The 13,813-nt window shown below is 41.2% G+C and overlaps 1 protein-coding gene across 6 annotated transcripts in view; it reads left to right on the top strand.

The window, feature by feature from the left end:
* ank1a (ankyrin 1, erythrocytic a) overlaps positions 1–13,813 on the top strand; it is a 189,115-nt gene that overhangs the window by 141,077 nt on the left and 34,225 nt on the right. For 2 of the 6 annotated variants that reach the window (XM_059549701.1, XM_059549696.1), the window contains 13 exons: positions 8–106; positions 199–291; positions 400–472; positions 583–603; positions 2,025–2,121; positions 2,379–2,433; positions 3,379–3,494; positions 3,618–3,842; positions 3,923–4,077; positions 5,285–5,496; positions 8,037–8,241; positions 9,335–9,431; positions 9,569–9,797. In XM_059549701.1, coding sequence (XP_059405684.1) covers positions 8–106; positions 199–291; positions 400–472; positions 583–603; positions 2,025–2,121; positions 2,379–2,433; positions 3,379–3,494; positions 3,618–3,842; positions 3,923–4,077; positions 5,285–5,496; positions 8,037–8,241; positions 9,335–9,431; positions 9,569–9,797 — 1,677 coding nt within the window. Of the gene's footprint in view, positions 1–7; positions 107–198; positions 292–399; positions 473–582; positions 604–2,024; positions 2,122–2,350; positions 2,434–3,378; positions 3,495–3,617; positions 3,843–3,922; positions 4,078–5,284; positions 5,497–8,036; positions 8,242–9,334; positions 9,432–9,568; positions 9,798–13,813 lie in introns of all 6 variants that reach the window. The other 4 variants (XM_059549699.1, XM_059549697.1, XM_059549698.1 and 1 more) reach the window with 4 other exon arrangements.

Genomic DNA, 13,813 nt, shown 5'->3' with positions numbered 1-13,813 from the left:
CTGATAGATGGGATATACGCCGCTACATCAGGCTGCTCAGCAAGGCCATACGGACATTGTGACGCTTCTCCTGCAACATGGTGCAGAACCAAATGAAATTACGTCTGTAAGAGCCCAACCTCTTTTAACTGATTACCATCATTTTAAAATATGTTGGACACTGACAAATGCACACAACAACATTTCCGTTTCCTACAGAATGGCACGTCAGCTCTTGCCATCGCGAAGCGCCTTGGATACATCTCAGTCATTGATGTGCTCAAACTGGTCGCTGAAGACACAGTTACCATGGTGAATTGCAGCTTTCACAAAATTAATCTCATACAGTGGCTACTGTAAAATACATTTAAAAAAGACTATGTAGAAAATTATGTGTTGTAATGAAGATTTTCCTTTAAGAGCACCACAGAAAAGCATCGCATGAGTTTCCCTGAGACAGTTGATGAGATCTTAGATGTGTCTGAAGATGAAGGTAAATACAGCTCTCTGTTTAATGTCATGCTTGGTTTGAGAGTTGTTAGCATAATCATTTCTTTAAATTTAATGGCCATTTAAGGAGCATCCTGCTTTTGGTTTTTCTAGGAATTGCACAGCTTTCGTTAGGTATGAATTTTCCTCTTTCTTCTTTGTGCGGGGACCATTGTCAGTGACTTCATTTCAAGCACACACACACACACACACACACAACAAACACTTTCATTCTCTGGTACACTTTGAAAATGATAATGGATGTGTCATTAGCATGTGTGCATTGATGTTAAAAAGCCTGCTTTTATTCCTGAAGGTATCTAACTGTTCCAGAACACTTAACTGTCCCACTAACCTGCTACATCTCCTTTTTCATTTTTTTTGGTGAAGCAGCACAAATTTAGTTCTCTCAGTAAAACAGTTATCATGCTCTGTGGTATAAATTAGTGGTGGTTCATGGTCAATATTGGGGAACAAATTATGTATTTTATATATTATTTTACATTTTAAATATGAAGTGTTTTTGTCTTTTTGTCCAGTAACATATTTATATAGTTGTTTGAGAAGCAAAACTGCCTAAGAACAAATTTAATTAGAGATATAGTCTCTGAAAGTGTTATCTTGTGCAATTTTGATTATGAAACAAATTTACAAGACAGAAATATTGAATGCGTACTTATAAATATAACATTAACACATTATATTCATGCATTCTAGGTTTCTTCAGAATTTCAATTTGCAAAATCAGTGATTATTATTTATTTTTTAAAAGAATAGATATGTATTTATATAGAATTATCTTGTCATATAAAATCTGGTTTTATACTGTGGACGGTACTGCATTTCAGCTCCTTGTGTAACAACAGATTTTAAAGGTTTTTAAAGATTTTATATGTTTTGTTGCAGCATGTCCATCACAAATCTTGCCCTTTTCTTCATTCTTACTCATATGCAGTCAGTGTTGGGGAGGTTATTGCAAAAAGTAATTAGTTATTACATGCTAATTACTTTTTCAACATTGTAACAAAAGACTTTCGAACATTAATCATGTCACGTTAACTTCTAAACAACTTTTGGACAATCCAAGGCCTACCAAATTGTCCTTTCACTTCAGTATTTGTTTCATTTACAGGTTTTTCAACCAGTTGAAAGAAATCGTAATCACTTTGTTCAAAGAAATATTTATTGTTTAATGTTCATTTAGGTTATAAATTAATCATTGCTCATTAAAATTGTAAATGCAATGTAATGACAAAACAAAAGTAATTGTGACAGTGATTACTGAAAATTATTATCTCACTTCATTACAAGAAATGGTAATCTGATTACATTACTGCATGTCTTTTCCTTTAAAAAAAAAAAAGAACAGTGTTAGTACCATGGTACTTCTTTGTCACTGTCATAACATATTACACCCACTCAACAGCTCTCAGTCCATTTATATCCTCTCCATATTGTCCAGTCAGTGTTCATTCAGTGTTCATTTCCAGTTGACAGCATGTTTTAACTAAATCTTCTTTTTTCTCTTTTCTTTTCTCATTCCCTCGTTGCGGCAGGCGAGGAGCTGCTGGGGAACGAAGGTGCCAGGTATTTGAAGATGGAGGACTTAAAGGACCATGATGAGGATTTCCTTTCTCCCAAGAATGTTCTAGAGTACGAGGGAGAGTTGCAGTAATGATGTTAAAGATAGTTCAGATTTAACAAGAAGAGACACATGTATAAAGTAGAGGGGAGACAAATTCATAATGTTGCTGGAAGAAATTACCAAGAATGTTTCAAACTAGATTGAATAGAAAAGACCAGAGCCCAAACTGAGGAAAGGCCACAGTGATGAATAATAATGGGACTGGGGAACTGTCATTTACATATTCCTTTGTGTCAGACTTATTTCTAACTTGTGTTTCTCCAAGGATCCCCTGTGTATCTCCTGAAACAGTCATGCTGAAAGAACATGAACTGGAGCAGGTCAGTTTTTTTATTTTTATTTTTTATTTTTTTTGCATAGTAGTTCCATAGGTCTCATTTTACACATGTTTTCTGACTCCTGTACTTAACATTTTAAAATGTCAAAAGTTTGGAGTCACTAAGTGTTTTTATATACTTTTATTCAGAAAGGACACATTCAATTGATCAAATGTGAGAGTAAAGAGATTTATAATGTTACAACAGAAATCTATTTTAAATAAATGTTCTTTTGAACTTTCTATTCATCAAAAAATCCTGCAAAATGCATCACAGTTTCAACAAAAATATAAAGCAGCACAATTGTTTTCAACACTGATAATATGAAGAAATGTTTTTTGAACAGCAAATCATCATATTAGAATAATTTCTCAAAGATCAGGTGACAATGTTAACTAGAGCAGCAATGCAGAAAATTCAGCTTTAATCATGGGAATAAATTACATTTTAAAATGTATTACAGTAGAAAACTTTTATTTTAAATTTGCATGTCTTACAATATTACTGTATTTACTGTCTGTTTGATCAAATAAATGCAGCCTTTTTGAGCAGAAGCGTTTCAAAAACTATTACAAACCTTACGAAGCCCAAACTTTTGAATGGTAGTGTATGTAAATATGTTCCTATGCAAATACATAGTAGTTACAGCCGCCTAAAATAAAAGAGGCTCCACATCATAACGTTCTTTGAAGTACATTGGATTACCATATAATACCATGCTTATACAATTTTTTTTGTTTTTACTTTTGTCGTGTATAAGTATAGTTTGTACCGCATAAAGAAGACTTTAGATACAATGGCATTACTGTCTAAAAGCAATACTGTACCATGTTACCACCAAACCACTTTTTAATAGCTATTAGCTAAATGGAAATTTTACATTTATTTTTTTAGCATTGTCTTATTTGTATAATTTTTTTACATTTTTACACATCTACACATGTACAGCAGCACACGCCACTTCCTTTGGCCAAGGAGTATGATGAAGATTCACTGATCCCCAGCAGTCCAGCCACAGAGACGTCAGACAATGTCAGTCCAGTAGCAAGTCCCATCCACACCGGGTTAGTTTCTTGCCTCTACCTGAAATATTGTGCACATTTTTGAGGAATCAGATACAGTACATGACATTGCAATATCATGAAATTCATTGAGTGTCCATGGTCTTTGTCCTTGTGGTTCTGCAGATTCCTGGTGAGCTTCATGGTAGATGCTCGTGGCGGCTCAATGAGAGGCAGCAGACATAACGGCCTGCGTGTCATCATTCCTCCTCGTACCTGTGCCGCTCCAACACGCATCACCTGTCGCCTGGTGAAGCCGCAGAAGCTTGCCACACCACCTCCTCTGGTGGAGGGTGAGGGTCTCACCAGCCGTATCATCTCTCTTGGTCCAGCTGGCATGCAGTTCTTAGGGTGAGGAAAGCAGTTTTGTAATAAAACAAGATCTATTAAACTGAGACTGCAAACTGACACAACTTCCTTTGCTCCTGAAGGCCTGTGATTGTAGAGATTCCCCATTTCGCCGCACTTGGGCGGGGAGATCATGAACTAGTCGTCTTGAGGAGTGAGAATGGATCAGTCTGGAAGGAGCATCGTGATCGATATGGTGACGAGGTCCTGGAGACCATCCTCAATGGCATGGATGAAGGTGTGTACTCATTCTTGCTGTAATTTGAAGTGATATAAATTAGGTTATACTGTATTGACAGTTTACCAAATATACAGTTATATTTGCTGTTAAGCAGTTGCAGATTTTGTTTTATTTTGATCTCTATAAGCAATAGTTAACCCAAAAATGTAAATTTGCTCAAAATGTACATGAGTTTGGTTCTTCATGAGAACAGATTTGGATAAATTTTGCATTACATCACTTACTCATCAATGGATCCACTGCAGTGAATGGGTGCCATCAGAATGAGAGTCCAAACTGCTGATAAAAACTACAGTCCATTGATTAACATCTAGTAAAATTAAACACTGCTTGTTTATAAGAAATCCATTGAGACATTCTTTTTTACTTCAGACCATTACTTCTGGCAAAAAAAATATGAATCCTCTATCCATAGTATTGGTTCCTCTAGTGAAAAAGTCATCTCATCTTAATAATGGATTTGTTTCTTATAAGCATGCAGCTTTTCACTTCACAAGATAATAATTTATCAACCGGAATGGTGCGGATTACTCATGGATAATTGTGATGTTTTTATCAGTTGTTTGGACTCATTCTGATGGCACCAATTCACTACAGAAGATTCATTGGTGAGTAAATGATGTAATGCTACGTCTTCTTTCCATGAAGAAACAAACTATATCTTGGATGGCCTGAGAGTAGGAGTACATTTACAGCTAATAAAACTTTTTTGTCAACTATTCCTTTACAGGCTTTATAATGAATGCATAAATGTGACCCTGAACCACAAAACCAATCAAAATTATCGATTTTTCTTTTATGCCAGAAATCATTAGGATATTAAGTAAAGATCATGTTCCATGAAGATATTTTGTACATTTCTTACCATAAATATATCAAAACTTAATTTTTGATAAGTAATATGCATGGCTAAGGACTTTGAGCAGCTTTAAAGGCAATTTTCTTTCAATATTCGATTTTTTTTGCACCCTCAGATTCCAGATTTTCCAATAGTTGTATCTCGGCCAAATATTGTCCTGTCCTAATAAACCATGATTCAATGGAAAGCTTATTTATTCTGCTTTCAGATTATGTAAAAATCTCAATTTAGAAAAATTTCCCCTTATGACTGGTTTTATGGTCCAGGGTCACAAATGTACAGTGAATATCATGTACTTTCAGTGAATTTTGATGATTTTGTCTCATATTGTCTTTCTCTATTAAGACCTTGAGAGTCAAGAGGAACTTGGGAAGAAAAGAATCCGGCGCATCATCTCGACCGACTTCCCGCTCTACTTTGCCGTGGTGTCCCGTATCCAGCAGGAGAATGATCTGATTGGCCCAGAAGGGGGTTATCTCACCAGTAAGCTGGTGCCCATGGTCCAGGCCAGTTTTCCTGAGACAGCTGTCACCAAGCGTGTCCGTCTCGGACTGCAGGTGAGATGGGAGGATGATGAGGAGGAAGATGTGATGGAAAATGGAGGAAGCTTATCTCCTGCATATTATCATAATGTATCTGACAGCTTTTAGTTTTTGTTGTTGTTGTTGTTTTCCTGTCTGGTCATGAGACACATCAAACGTGACAAAACATCTCATCTTTCATCTCTCAAAATGAATTATGGGCTCAGCTAATTTAACCTTGTTTCTTGGAATGTGAATGAATGTTATTTTGTAAGTTGTTTAGATCTTTATGATTGAGTTTGATGATGGTAAAAATGAATGATGAAATATGGTATAGTATGTGATGGCATGCTATCGGTCTACTTCCTGCTTAAATTAAACATAGCTTATTTCTACAGATGAACATATACAGACACGTTTACAGTGCAGTAAAAAGTAGTGCATACAGTGCAACAGCAAAAGTTGAGAATTGATAAAAGATTTGCAGGTTTTGATTGAAGAAATTGTAAGTTGAGGAGGATAAAAGACATGGAAGTTGAAGCTCAGTGAAATTGAGAAAACATTTTCTCTACTATTACAAATATCTGAAGCACCTTATAAACGCAAACTTTCATAAGACAAATTGTCTTACTGAATTACTGTACTAAATTTTTATTAGATTTGTTAAAAAAGTTTATTAGCTACAAAAATATATTTTTAAAATTTAAATGCAGTTTTATATTTTTAATTTTAATTTTAAATAATCATGCAGGACTCATGAATGTGTTTATTTCTGTTTTCTTGGGCCAGCAAGTGAAACAACCGATACCAAAGCTGATTTTTATTCTTGTTTTTAACCCATCATTTGTTTAATAATCTGTGTCATTTGTTACATTATTATTATTTTTTTTTTGCTTCATTTTTGTTGTTTCTTCTTTTTAATAATTGACCTAATAATTGAAAACTCTAAATGTATTGACAAACTTAGTCAGTTCCCCTTGTGCTGAATTCTAAACAGATCATTTATAATTTTTGTGTTGTTTAAAACGCTGGATGTCAGGAAGTCAGTTATTTTGTGGTGGCAAAAAATGTAATTGACCTTAATAGTTCATATATTTTGCCGTAATAATATGCAGAAGTATTCTTCAGTTTTCTTTGAGATGTTTCTCATATTCTTGGAAGATTTCTCAGGTCGGTTCAATGACACTGACTGGCACTGACCACTGATTCTTAACAGAACTTAAAATGTTGGACCATGATACACTATATACCAAGCTCTATGAGAAAGACTTTCTGTCTAATGTTGCTCAATTCAATTCCACCTTAGTGGTTCAATAAATGCTAGCCTGCAGCTACCCATATTTAAGAATATAAAAGCATATCAGAGAACACAGAATTAATACCTGTGGCTTCTGGCAATATATTGAGGTCTTATTAAGCAAAACGTTTTTGTAAACGTCTTTGTAAGAAACTGAACATTATTTACAACATTATTGTCTGTAATCCATAACCTCAGGAAAATGAGGAACTTCTATTATTTTCAGTGAACCCTCATTTTACATTAAGTAAAACTATGAAAACTTAAATTTTGCCCCTTCATTGGAGTGCTTGGTTCACGCATGTGCACACCAAAGGCTGATTGGTCTACGGCCCGAGGCTAACTGTTCTCTCAGTTCAGTAACTGTTGGAGGAAGTGGAGCATTAAATGAGTTAATTCATCATAAGATCAGATTCACCAGTATTTCAGCTAATTTCGAGTCGGAGTGACTCTGAGGCATCCAAAAGTGAGTTTTATTGAGTAACATAGATCTGTGCTTTTCAAGCCGCAAACTGTTCGGAGCGTGTGCCTGATGCTACGGTTTACAGGTAATAATGTTCCGTTTCTTGTACAGATTAATCATTTCACTCCATAAGACCTCAATATATCATCAGGAGCCATGGGTATTCATTTTGTGTTGCCTGTATATGCTTTTATTGATGGCAGCCACTAAATTACATTTTATGAATCCCTAAGGACCACAGTTTCATCCAAAAATCTTCTTTACTGTTCCTCTTATGAAAAAATACACCTATAATATACTGGATGGCCTGAGGGTGAGCATAAATAAATAAAACATTTATTATAATGAACTGCACACTCAAAGATCTTCAGAAGCTTTACAACAATACAGGGTCAACTTGTTGTGTCTGTTTCTTGTACTGCAAGTGAATTAATTTTGCACCAGCTTTGGTTCAATAATGTTTGTAACTCTTTTTTCAGTTAATAAATAAGACTGACTGACAAGCTAAATTTGGTGTCTTGAATTGCATTGTGCAATAATTGCAATAATAAGAAACCAGAAATATATTGAGATCTATTCTGTCTCTTCTTTTCCCTGATTTCTCTCATGAAAATTTGTTTGGTACACATTTCCACACTGAATCTCCCTCTCATTCATTCATATGTAAATATGAATGCATTGTTCACACTACCAAATCTATTTCTTCTGACTTTCATTCAATGTTCTTCTCTTTCACCTTTGCTTTTCCCCACCCCTTTACTTTGTGCTCTACCACTCTGTCGTGGTCTCTTCTCCTCCTCCATCCTTGGCACTCAGGCACAGCCAGTCCCTGATGAGCTGGTGGCCAAGCTTCTAGGGAACCAAGCCACATTCAGTCCTGTCGTGACTGTAGAGCCTCGTCGGCGCAAGTTTCACCGTCCCATCGGCCTGAGGATTCCACTGCCTCCCTCCTGGAGGGAAAGTCCACGGGATGCTGGCGAGGGCGACACCACCAGCCTCCGCCTGCTATGCAGTGTCATCGGTAAAAATTTGCCTAACATTTTTACATTGGGGAAAAAAAACTTCTTGTGAAAATATCGAATCATCCTTTAAGCAGTTTTTCTTTACGTTAATGTGTTTTAAGTTTATTTTTCTTGCCCTATTAGAAAATAGAAAATCTTTCTTAGTTTTTTTCTGATTTATGCAATTGTGTTATTCTTAACTAAAACATTTAGGAAACTGTTTTTGTCCGTGGAAAAGATAAATAAGAGAAAATATAAATACTAGATGAAAAAAAAAACAACCGTAAAAGAAAATGAAAATTAGAAAATGACTGAAATAACATTTTTAGGTACAAGTACAAAAATTACTCAAACTAAAATACAAATAAATCTAAATATACATATTAAAAACAAGAAGGAATAAAAATGACAAAAATACTAAAACTTGAAATAATGAACAAATGAAATCTAAAAAACATATTTAACAAAATAAATTTGACATTAATAAATACTATAATGCTATAACTAATAATATATAGTAACAAATTCTACAATTCTATATGAATAGTAATAATATTGTAAGTCAATAAGAATTTTCTATCTGGATAATCTTATTTTAAGGATATTTAAATATTTTTACTGGCGAACAAGACAAAAATACTGATTGTGAAAATTAGTTTATATCATAATTACAAATATATAGGAAATAGGAACAAGTTCAAATGGGTGAAATGATTTGCTTTAATGTTAATATATTTCTTATACCAGTATAATGTGCACATACAACTAAGGAAGCTTTTCATAGACTAAACAATGAGGATGTGGTGCTTTAAAATATTTGTTTTCAAGATGAAGAAATAAAAGAGACTTCCTTAGAAAATGTTGAGCAAAGAAAATTGTTTTTGCTATGCCATTGATTCGGAAGAAATTCCATTATTAAAGAAATTACACTGCTCAGCAATTGTGCAAGAGTGATCAATGTAAGCATTAGGTTTTCAAGGTTAAAAAATATTAATTTATCATAATTTACCCAGAATGATCAAACACAGCTCCTGAGCAAGGTTCTTTTTTAAACATCTTTAAAATAAAGACACTGAAAATCTATTGCATATTTACTTTCTCTACATTTCATAGGTGGCACAGCTCAAGCTCAGTGGGAAGATATAACTGGCACCACTAAACTTATTTATGCCAATGGCTGTGCCAGTTTCACCACCAATGTCTCTGCCCGGTAAGTATCATAACCTGTACATCACGTGTTAGGTTATTTCAGAAGTTCTCAATGTGTGTCGTCTTCACAGCAGTATGTTATTATTCAACCTTGGTCATATTAAAAATGTGACTCAGATCTGTTTTGCTCTCCCACAGTTTCTGGCTGGCAGACTGTCCTCGGACTGCAGAGGCCGTGTCCTTTGCCAACCTTCTGTACCGTGAGCTGTCAGCTGTGCCGTACATGGCCAAGTTTGTAGTTTTTGCAAAGATGAATGAAGCACGAGAGGGTCGACTCCGCTGTTATTGCATGACTGATGACAAAATGGACAAAACCCTGGAGCAGCACGAGAACTTTACTGAAGTGGCTCGCAGTAGAGACATCGAGGTCATATGATATAGTGTGTTACAGACTTCATATAGACGATACAAAATAATGCATTTATTGTTTCTTCGTCCATGTGTTTATAGCAACTGGTGTTATTTCTACAGTAAAGTATCTTTTACATTAAAACCTAAAACAGAGAGGGTAGGGCTCGAGTGGAATCCCCCACCGCGTCCCGAACCCTCGCGGCTGGATGATTGGTTTCTTGGGGTGGCACGCGCTGGTCGCAGTGCCTTTCTTTCCGGAAGTGCATGACGAGCTCACCAAGTCGTGGACGGCACCTTTTACTGCCAGAAACTGGCCGGTGGGCTCCTCCTCATAGGCACCTCCTTGTGTCCTAAGTCCACCGCCTTCTGGCGTGGAGACCCAGTGCTTCCTTCCCGGGCCTGTAGGCACTCGTCTGGTCTGACCGGCAGTGCCTATGTGGCTTGCGGGGAAGCTGCTTCCGCCTTACATGCTATGGCGTTACTGCAGGTGCACCAGGCTAAGGCACTGAAGGACCTGCACGAGGGTGGTCACGATCCAGCGCTTCTGGAAGAACTCCGAACCACCACTGACCTTGCGCTTCGAGTGACTAAGGTCACAGCAAGTTCGCTGGGTCGTGCGATGTCCACATTAGTGGTCCAGGAGCACCATCTCTGGCTGGGTCTGGCAGACATGAGGGACACCGACAAGGTCCGGTTTCTCAATGCCCCTGTGTCCCATACCGGCCTCTTCGGCGACACAGACTGAGGTGATCCGACAGATCCTTGCTGCCTCCACTCGCCCGCCAGCTGCAGTGCCCCAGCCTGCTCGTCGCCGAGGGCAGCTCCCTGCATCCGCCTCCGCTCACATCTGCAGCAGCCTCCAAGTGGTGCCGTGGAGCTGGGCGCAGGCAGGCTGCCCCTCCCGTCCTGGCCCCCGTCAAACCTGGCGGTGAGCAGAAGAGCAAGAGGCCCCGGCACCAGTGATCCAGAGAGAGGTAGCTGCTTTCTGGGGGATGGTGAAGGCACCTCTCCCTCCCCTGGAGGTGGGCCAGGCGGAGAATCTGGAAATCTCGACGGGAAAGCAGTTTTCTCCCTCTCTGGGTCCCAGGAGGGCACAGAGAGTTGCGGACAGCCAAGCACCGGAGCTCACTCATCCTCCTCCTTCGCCAGATGGCAGCAGCGGGCGGTTCGAGAGCATCAACAAAGACCCTACTCACGCACCCTCTGCCAACCCGTGGAACCAGGTGAGCCCTGCACCCCACACTCGCACCACATTCCGGCCTGCTCACAAGCCGCCCCAGTTGGGTCCCTGTGTTCTACCTCGCTGCCCCACTGCGGGTATGGCTGTGGCTCCGCTAGTCCCGCTTGTACGGTTTTTAAGTGCCTGGTCAGCGCTACCCAGCCCGTCTCACTGGCTTCTGCGAACCATCAGCCTCGGCTATGCTATTCAGATCGCCCGGTGTCCCACCAAGCTCTGCGGTGTCCGCTTCACTACAGTGAAAGCGTCCGATGCCCCTGGCTTGCGGAAAGAGATCGCAGTCCTACTGGCGAAGGACGCGATAGAGCCGGTCCCTCCAGCCGATATGAGGATGGGGTTTTACAACCCGTACTTCATTTTACCCAAGAAAGGCAGTGGGTTACGACCGATCTTGGATCTGCGAGTTTTGAATCGGGCCCTCAATCGGCTACCGTTCAAAATGTTGACACAGAAATGCATTTTCGGGTGCGTCCGTTCCCAAGATTGGTTTGCAGCGATCGACCTGAAGGACGTGTACTTCCATCGTTCCGTGCCACAGACCTTTTCTGCGGTTTTCGTTCGAAGGACTGGCATATCAGTACAAGGTCCTGCCCTTCGGGCTGTCCCTGTCTTCCCATGTCTTCACGAAAGTCACGGAGGCAGCTCTCATTCCTCTCAGAGAGCAGGGTGTTCACATTCTCAACTACTTAGACGATTGGCTGGTACGAGCACAGTCTCGAGATCAGAGGCTCCTGGGGCATATGGCGGCCGCGGCGGCACTTACACTGCTCGGCCTATTACATATGAGACTGCTCCAGCACTGGCTTTATGGCCAAGTCCCGAGGTGGGCGTGGAAGCGCGGCACTCACCGGGTCCAAGTTACACCGGCCTGTCGCCAAACCCTCACTCCGTGGTCAGATGGTGCCCCTAGGCAGGGGTGCCCCTAGAGCAGATCTCCAGGCCTGCTCAATCGTACAGCCGACGAGCTGTCTCGAGCAATGCTCCCGGGAGAATGGCGACTCCATCCCCTGACGGTCCAGCTGATTTGGAGGCGGTTCGGAGCCACTCAGGTAAACCTGTTTGCTTCTCCAGAGACCTCTCACTGCCAGTTGTTCTACTCCCTGACCGAGGGAACTCTTGGCATGGACGCACTGGCACACAGCTGGCCGCGGGACCTACGCAAGTATGTGTTTTCCACAGTGAGACTTCTCGCACAGACACTGTGCAAAGTCCGGGAGGACGAGGAGCAAGTCTTGCTAGTAGCGCCGTATTGTCCCACACGGACCTGGTTCCCCGAACTAGTGATCCTTGCGACAGCCCCTCCTTGGCCAATTCCTCTGAGGAAGGATCTACTGACTCAGAGATGGGGCACCATTTGGCACCCGTGTCCAGACCTTTGGAAACTCCATGTCTGGTCCCTGGACGGGACGCGGAGGTTCTAGGTGACCTACCCCAAGAGGTAGCGAACACCATCACTTCGGCAAGAGCACCATCTACGAGACACGCTTACGCCTTGAAGTGGAACCTGTTCGTCGAGTGGTGCTACGTAGACCGGACACAAAGCTTCAGGACCTCAGACCAGCTCTTTGTCTGTTACGGAGGCCGGCAGAAGGGGAGTGCCGTCTCTAAGCAGAGGATGGCCCACTGGATTGTGGATGCCATAACCCTGGCTTATCAGGCTCAGGATGTGCCCTGCCCGTTCAGGTTGCGAGCTCACTCAACTAGAAGTGTTGCATCCTCCTGGGCGCTGGCTCGTGGCACCTCGCTGACAGATATTTGTAGAGCTGCGGGCTGGGTGACCCCTAACACGTTCGCTAGGTTCTATTGCCTTCGTGTAGAGCCGGTATCCTCCTGTGTTCTCACCTCAAACGAGTAGTGGCACTGAGAGGCCCCGGTTAGTGTCGGCTTGCTTAAACTGCTCCAGAGTGTCCGTACTGTAGACCCTGTTGAGATCCTCCCTCACTTTAAGCAGCTGGATGCGGCGGAACGTCCAGCGCCAGGCCTTCATGATGTATCTGTGAGAACCATGGAAGGCTGGGTTCCATATTGAGACCTAAGCGGTGCTCGTATGTGTATAGTCCACAGTATAGCCTTAGAGCTCATGTTTCCGCGGCAGATTCCTGCCTTCCCAAGAGGGTTTTAATCATCTAAAATTTCTCTGTATACTCCTAAACGGATGATATATGTATATTTGCCCCCGAGACCTCCTTCGGGAAGGATGGGGCTTCCGCAGCGTCCCGGTTCCAAGTGGAATGGGTACGTTTTCCCAGTGTTATCCAGTCTCACCAGTGAGGTAGTGCTTTAACAATGGCGAGTGGAACTACTTGTTCTGAGCCCCGGCCTACACCTAATAGGGGCGCAGGCAGCTCGCACAGGGCACTGGAAGGGGCAGCACCCATGGCGCTTTGATAGGGATCCCATATTCGTCGACTGAAAGGGAACGTCTCGGTTACGTATGGTAACCCTCTTTCCCTGAAGGAGGGAATTGAAGAGGCCACGTCCCGCCGTCATGGTTGCTGTACCGCCGCTGAGCTGCCGGGTCCCCGGCTCGGCTCCTCAGCGAAAACCTGGTATACAGTACATTGCACCTGCTGCCTTATACTCACGCAGTGATCAGTGGCAGCTGGATGCAATAATTACATGCCAATGTGCATTGGCTCATTTAGTTTACACTCAAAGTAGATTGGTCTATCGAAGCGATATCCCATATTCGTCGGTCACCGACGTGGCGACTCCGTTCCCTCCTTAAGGGAACGAGGGTTACCATACGTAACCGAGACGTTTTTCATAATTCAGTCAAATTCAAGCTAACAGTT

Source organism: Carassius carassius, chromosome 5 (assembly GCF_963082965.1).
Source record: "Carassius carassius chromosome 5, fCarCar2.1, whole genome shotgun sequence".
Taxonomy (NCBI): Eukaryota; Metazoa; Chordata; class Actinopteri; order Cypriniformes; family Cyprinidae; genus Carassius; species Carassius carassius.
This window is presented reverse-complemented; position numbering and strand designations above follow the sequence as displayed.